This window comes from Gouania willdenowi, chromosome 13 (assembly GCF_900634775.1).
Source record: "Gouania willdenowi chromosome 13, fGouWil2.1, whole genome shotgun sequence".
NCBI classification, from domain to species: domain Eukaryota; kingdom Metazoa; phylum Chordata; class Actinopteri; order Blenniiformes; family Gobiesocidae; genus Gouania; species Gouania willdenowi.
The window spans coordinates 8,850,648-8,858,122 of NC_041056.1; the positions used below are offsets into that span (position 1 = coordinate 8,850,648).

At 36.0% G+C, this 7,475-nt stretch overlaps 1 protein-coding gene across 1 annotated transcript; it reads right to left on the reverse strand.

Moving 5' to 3' along the window:
- Positions 1–2,291: 2,291 nt before the first annotated feature.
- Positions 2,292–3,230, reverse strand: LOC114474206 (putative gustatory receptor clone PTE03). The gene has a single exon (XM_028464341.1). The coding sequence runs from the start codon at positions 3,228–3,230 to the stop codon at positions 2,292–2,294; it is 939 nt and encodes a 312-aa protein (XP_028320142.1).
- Positions 3,231–7,475: the final 4,245 nt, after the last annotated feature.

A 7,475-nucleotide genomic window follows, 5' to 3' on the forward strand; every position in this document is an offset into this window, starting at 1 on the left:
GTGCTTTACATGATCAAAACGTGTAACAGAAAACATTCAACAGTTTAAAAATCATTAAGAACATTCAAATCAGCAGCAAAAGCTTTTAAAATCAGCAGTAAAAATAGTTTTAAATCATCAACAAACACATTACATCAGGGGTGTCCAAACTTTTTGTAAAGAGGGACAGATTTAGCAAAGCGAAAATGTGTGGGGGCCAACCATTCACCCTGAAATTCTTTGAACCATTAACATCAAATGCAAATCAACTATTTTATGAATTTTGTGTTGCAAATGGAACACTTGTCATTTATTCATGCGGAACACAAATATATTTAAATAAGTTTATATTAAAATCACTGCTTTTTATATGTGAAGATCACAAAATGAAGAAAACATATGTCTGGAAAAAAAAAAAAACAACTTTCTGGAATATTAAATATATCTAGGTTCATGTGCAACATTACATGTTATTCACAATGAAATGCTCACTGTAAATTCAAAACATGTAAACACCAACAATTTTCTTATTCAAATGTCTTATTCAGTGAAATATAAAATTGCTTTTTGTATTTTTTTTATTATTTATTTATTTAAACTGTGGTCAATGGTGCCGGGGGCCCACATTATATTGATTTCATGACAGAGGTTGCGGGCCAGTGGAAATTTGAACAAGGGCCGCAATTAGTCCCCGGGCCAGACTTTGGACATGGCTGCATTACATCAAGTAATGACCAAAAATCTCCCCCTCAATCAACCAAATATCTCCACCAAACCCTGAAATACAGCCGATTTATGCCTGTCAAAAATAGTATCTTGTATAAAAATTTAAAAAAAAATGTACGAAACCAGGTTTTAGCTTGCAATTTCCCCCCTATTGTCCCTGGACAGGTAGATAATCCAATAAAATGAGAAAAGAATAATAGAACAGAAATATTAAGGAAGTCCTTTAGACAAAAATATATACAAGCTTAATGATCCCTGTCTCACAAAAACTTAAACAAATCCCCCATTATTTATCAGTCTGAAATGTACTTGCCCTTTGAAAATAAAAATCATGGTTTGAAGAAACACTAAAAAGAAGTATGTATGTATATATATATATATATATATATATATATACTGTATATGTGCTCTATTATCGCACACAAATGAGTGGACATCAATATCCATCCATCTCCATACCCGCTTATGCCTGTTTATCAGGGTCGCAGGGGTCTGCCGGTGCCAATCTCCGGCTCTCATAGGGCGCTGGGCGGGGGTACACCCTGGACAGGGCGCCAGTCCATCACAGGGACATCCATATATTATATGGATTGATTTAACTATAATATGTGAGAGGATTTCACTTTAATGTATGAGAGCATTTTACCACGTCATGTGAAAAGGTTTCAGTTAAAAAAGAAGTTTATTACTGAATATTGAACTGAATAGTTTACATTTATATACCAGAGTGTTCCACTGGTGTGTGTGTGTGAGAGTGTTTCAATAGTGGTAATAGGGAAAGAAGGAGGACTGCTGTCACAGTGTCACTGGTACGTATTTGGATAAATAATGAGTTTATCTACATAGAATAACTAGTAATAGCCATGTTTGAAATAGACAAGTGGCCCTAATTTCTATAAATAATACAAACGTGAGTATACTTTAGACAAAGTGTACATGTGTCTCAGCGTTGTGATAGCTGTGATTGAATGAGCACTTAAACAGTTAAGAGACGTTACCACTGTATCTCATAGTTCAATTCATCATTTATTGCTGTTATAGTGAGTGAAGTAACATTACTTTCACGTCAACATTTTTTTTTTGTCAGATCAAATTAAAGTCAAAACCCTCTGAACAGAAACATCTGATAAGTGTTTAGTCATTACACAGCTGAGTTTACCTGTTTAAAGCCTGTGGAGCAGCAACCAGCAGACTAAACACTGACCAGATTTGTGGTTAATTTAAATGAATGAATTCAACTAATGTTTTTGCCCATGCACTGTGCTTGAATCTGATTAAAAAATAAAAATAAAATAAAAACAACTACCCTATAGAAATCCTTATACATTATCCACATTTACATTTGCACTATAATTCAACTAAATCTGATTTTAGAGTAACTCATAATCAAATTTCACTCGACATAAAAAACCACACAAAGAAATACAATATTGTTGTCTGCAACAGAATACATGTATGTTATCAACAATTCTTGTCAGACATTAAAATTAATTCTAAATTATTTACCCATATACAGTATATTGCACATATTACAGAGAGACAAATGGTTTTAAATGTAGAAGAATGAGGCCAAAAGAGAAACCAGATCACTTTGTTGAACCTAATCTTTTTTTCAGGAATCGTACAATGTTCAGCCTCAGTTCTTGAACTTTCAATCCATAAATAATTGGGTCTAAAATAGGAGGGAATATAAGTATAGACACTCCCAAAATCTTTCTGAGATAAGCAGGTGCGTTCTGAAAGCGATGAGCAACAAGTGAAAACATTGAGAAAGTTTGTAATAATAAAAAAGTAACTAAATGTGTTCCACAAGTTTGAATGGCTTTATGCCAGGCGTCCACCTGATTGGTCTTGATACATGTGAACAATATCTGTGCATATGTGTAAATCACTACTAAATTTGAACCTCCCAGACCCACAACTAATGTAAACAATCCATAGTAGTTGTTGACTGTAGTGTTGCTGCAGATTAGTTTCATTATAGATGGATTATTACAGTATAAATCCACAATCTTGTTCCTGCAAATCTTGACACGTACCAACAGCATAAAAACAGAAAATATCAAGGCAAAGCAAAAAAACCAAATCCAAAAGATAAATTTCATTACTTTTTGTGGAGTCATGATGGCATTGTACCTCAGTGGAGCACATATAGCAATAAATCGGTCGTATGCCATAGCTGACAGTGTTAAGAAGTTTGCACAACCATAAATATGAAGAAAAAAAGCCTGAGTAACGCATGCGTTGTAGTGGATGAATCGGTTCTGCGTCACAATGCTGATGAGAAACTGTGGGAAAAACCCTATTGTTGCTATTATGTCACCAATGGGCAGGTTGACCAGCAGAAGAAACCTTGGTTTCTGTAAGTCTTTGCTAAAAGCAATAACTGCAATGATAAGCACATTACAAAAGATAGTGATGAGAAAGGTAAATAACCCAAAAATAAAGGCAGGATAAATGAGCATAGATGGCAAATCCAATGCTGCCAAAGATACAAAATCCAGTGAGGATTTGTTTGCTGTCATTATTTTGCTGTTCTTCTTTTGAAAATCAGGAAAAAAGTACAAAGAAATCTCATCAGCTGCTGAAATTAATGCAGGATCTTCACCTCAGAGTGAATTTCTCACAGAGCTTTCTGATTCAAATGTTCCTGTTGTCTCTCTCTCAGTTTCTCTGCTGTCCTTTCCTCAGCCACCCAGCAATATGACGAATAATTAGGCGGCGTGAGTACTTAATAGAAGGAAACAGAATGACCCCTGAGACCCAGGGTGGGACAACACACAATGGGAGTCATTGAGGTAATCTTGTATATTTAATTCAGATAAATGTACATTTATTGCATCATTTTAAGCCATGTTTAGAATTATATAATATACAACATACACACACACGTACGCACATACACACACACAGAATTCAGCCAGGTTGTAGTGTATATTGTATGTAGTTTATTTTCTGTTGTGTCTTTAGAGAGATGAACATTCTTTAGAGAATCTTCAGATCGATGTATTATTGTTTGTCTGATCAAAAACAATTTATTCTATAAATGCACCTTGTTCTTTGTCTCTTTTATTATGGTAAAAGAAGAGGTTGATACATTTTTACAAGTACCCGAGTATAATGCTTATACATACCCCTAGGAGGACCCCCTATTAGGAATCAGTGTTGTAATTCATGGTAGTTTTCTCTAATTCCAAAACCTTCCAAATCTTTTTGACACATCATGCACCACTGGATTTTACAGAATTTATTGAGTAATAAGTTATTTGCATCAGCTAGCAACAGCTAGCAACAGGTAACGGGGCTAATGGTTGGGTGACTGACCATACAGCCGATTTTACACGGACATGTTACCAGTTGTAACATTTTTGGTTTTATTAAATGTTTTTTAAATCACATTTTGGGCTCAGCACTTTTGTTACATTATTGTCCAGTTATGACATTTCGGGTCTTGTTACATATCGGGCTCATACAGAGTTGGATTTTACAAATTCATGGAAATGTTTGCATAGCATATTACTGAATTGAACTAACATTAAATCTATAAACAGTCACCATTGCCTATTTCACATATCTTGATTGAATAAGTTTGCTATTGCTAAGTGACATTTAGGGTTATCAACCATCCTTTGCTCCACATAAAACTATACATCATTACACACTTTGTCCTATATTTCTTTGAAAATCAAAAACAGACATATATATATATATATATATGAATAATCCATCGATCCACTTCACGGGTCTCGGACATTGCTGATTGCATGTATATTTGCTCCTTCCCGAGAAAGAAAGAAAAGGTTTCAACGACTTTACGCAATTAAAATGACCACATTTACAGTGCATACGGAAAGTATTCACAGCGCTTTGTTTTTTCCCTCATTTCCTCATGTTACAGCCTTATTCCAAAAGGGATTCAATTATTTTTTTTTCCTCAAAATTCTACACACAATACCCCATAATGACAACATGAAAAACAATTTTTTTAAAATGTTTGCAAATTTATTAGAAATAAAGAATGAAAATATAACATACACATAAGTATTCACAGCTTTTGCTCAGTATTTTGTTGTGGCACCTTTGGCAGCAATTACGGCCTCAAGTCTTTTGGAATATGAAGCCACAAGCTTGGCACATCTATCTGTGGGCACTTTGGCCCATTCCTCTTTACAGAACCTCTCGAGCTCCATCAGGTTGGATGGGGAGCGTCAGTGCACAGCCATTTTCAGATCCCTCCAGCGATGTTCAATGGCATTCAAGTCTGGGCTCTGGCTGGGTCACTCTAGGACTTTCACAGAGTTGTCATGAAGCCACTCCGATATCTTGGCTGTGTGCTTAGGGTCGTTGTCCTGTTGAAAGATAAAACGTCGCCCCAGTCTGAGGTCAAGAGCGCTCTGAACCAGGTTTTTTTCCAGGATGTTTCTATACATTACTGCATTCATTTTTCCCTCAATCTTGACTAGTCTACCGGTTCCTGCTTCTGAAAAACATCCCCACAGCATGATGCTGCCACCACCATGCTTCAGGATGGTATTGGCCAGGTGATGAGCGGTGCCTGGTGTCCTCCAAACATAACGCTTGACATTCACGCCAAGGAGTTCAATCTTTCTCTCATCAGACCAGAGAATTTTGTTTCTCATGGTCTGAGAGTCTTTCAGGTGCCAGGCGGGCTGCCATGTGCGTTTTACTAAGGAGTGGCTTCCGTCTGACCACCATACAGGCCTGATTTGTGGAGTGCTGCAGCAATGGTCGTCCTGCTGGAAGGTTCTCCTCTTTCCACAGAGGAACCCTGGAGCACTGTCAGAGTGATCATCGGGTTGTTAGTCACCTCCTTCACTAAAGCCCTTCTTCCCTGATCACTCAGTTTAGAGAGACGGCCAGCTCCAGGAAGAGTCCTGGTGGTTCCAAACTTCTGCCATTTACGAATGATGGAGGCCACTGTGCTCATTGGGACCTTTAAAGCAACAGGAATTTTTCTGTCCCCTTCCCCAGACCTGTGCCTTGAGACAATCCTGTCTCGGAGGTCTACAGACAATTCCTTCGACTTCATGCTTGTTTTGTGGTCTGACATACACTGTTAACTGTGGGACCTTATAGAGACAGGTGTGTGCCTTTCCAAATAATGTCCAATCAACTGAATTTACCACAGGTGGACTCCAATTAGGCTGGAGAAACATCTCAAGGATGATCAGTGGAAACAGAATGCACCTCTGCTCAATTTTGAGCTTGATCTCAAAGGCTGTGAATACTTACTGTATGTATAAGTGATTTCTTCATTTTTTATTTTTAATAAATTTGTCAAAAATCTCATACAAACGTTTTTAAGTTGTCATTATGGGGTATTGTGTGTAGAATTTTGAGGAAAAAAGTGAATCTAATCCCTTTTGGAATAAGGCTGTAACATGATGAAATGTGGGAAAAGCAAAGCGCTGTGAATACTTTCCGTATGGACTGTACTTCAAATTTACCCTATTTGAATAAATCTAGCAGTTTTTGAAAGCTGAGATGTACTTTACAGCAATATGATTTCATTACAATAATTTCACCCACACATAGGAGGGAAGCCTCTCAAACAGCCGCTTTGTTTGGCTCCAACTTCAGAGGAAAACACACAGTAAACAAAGGAGTGCAACAACATTGGATTTTAATCAAAAATGTGAGCAGAAAAAAATGTATGTATCTTCTATACTACTTTATTTTTTTTACAACAGAGGTTCTTAACTTCTGGGTCAGGCCGAAAATCGTACAGCCATTTTTAGTGGGTCACAGAGAAGAAAAAAAAACACACCTAAAAGGCTTTTTCTCTTAATGTGACTTCTCTCACAGCAGAAGTCATGTTTTAAAAACCAACAACAAAAGTTAGATTGTACTCTATTTACTTCTTACATACAGGTTTTCTTTGCTCTAATTGAATTAAAAACAATTATTATTCTGTATTATCTCAGCTAAAATCTGTTCTGCTTTTTCCTTTATTGAATTTCAGAATGTCTTTTTCTTGCTTTTATTGTGACATACATTTCGTTTATTAGCTTTTGTTTACCGGAAATTGTTTGTTGATTGTTTATAAAGCAAATTGAATTGCATAAAAATGTAGAATTGTGCTTTAAAGGTAAAGTTTTGCTTGTTTGATTGATTAATAGCAACCTGATGCAAACAGTACCTGGGGTCTAGTTGACCGATATCGACTGTACAAGTAAAAACATCGACTCACTCAAGGAAGTAAGGGTTTTATTATAATCAAAGCAGAATTACAAAGTGTTTAATAAAGTTTTTTCAGAATTTGTCATTTAACATAAATTGGATCAAAGATCAAGCAAACGCAAGATACACATTGTATCTGTTGGAACTCCCATGTATTTTCTTCTTTTTCTTCTTCTTTTGTGAGCAAGGTATCGTGGGTAATATGGCTTTTATAATATGTTTTACAAACCAACCCTTGCAAGAGTAATAAAAGTCAAAATGTGCCTTTAATTTCTACAAAGTGACGCACCAAAAAATACAAAAGAGGAAAACATTTGATTTAATATGTAAATGTGCAGTGAGTCAAAGCTTTGTATCGTAGAATAAAATCTGTCACTTGTGTGAATAAATACAAGTAAGTGAGTAAAATTAATCCAAGAATGACACACACACACCAATAAATCATACACAATCAGCATTCAGTGTATACTGCAATAATATACATTTTTATACAAATTCTCCAGCCATCAGATGTTTATAACATTGCATTTGCAAATCAGACTGAATTGATGCTATCCTGACCTTAAGGT

Bases quoted from the DNA above. Each gene is read 5' to 3' on its own strand.
- LOC114474206 (XM_028464341.1), bottom strand. From the start codon at position 3,230: ATGACAGCAAACAAATCCTCACTGGATTTTGTATCTTTGGCAGCATTG.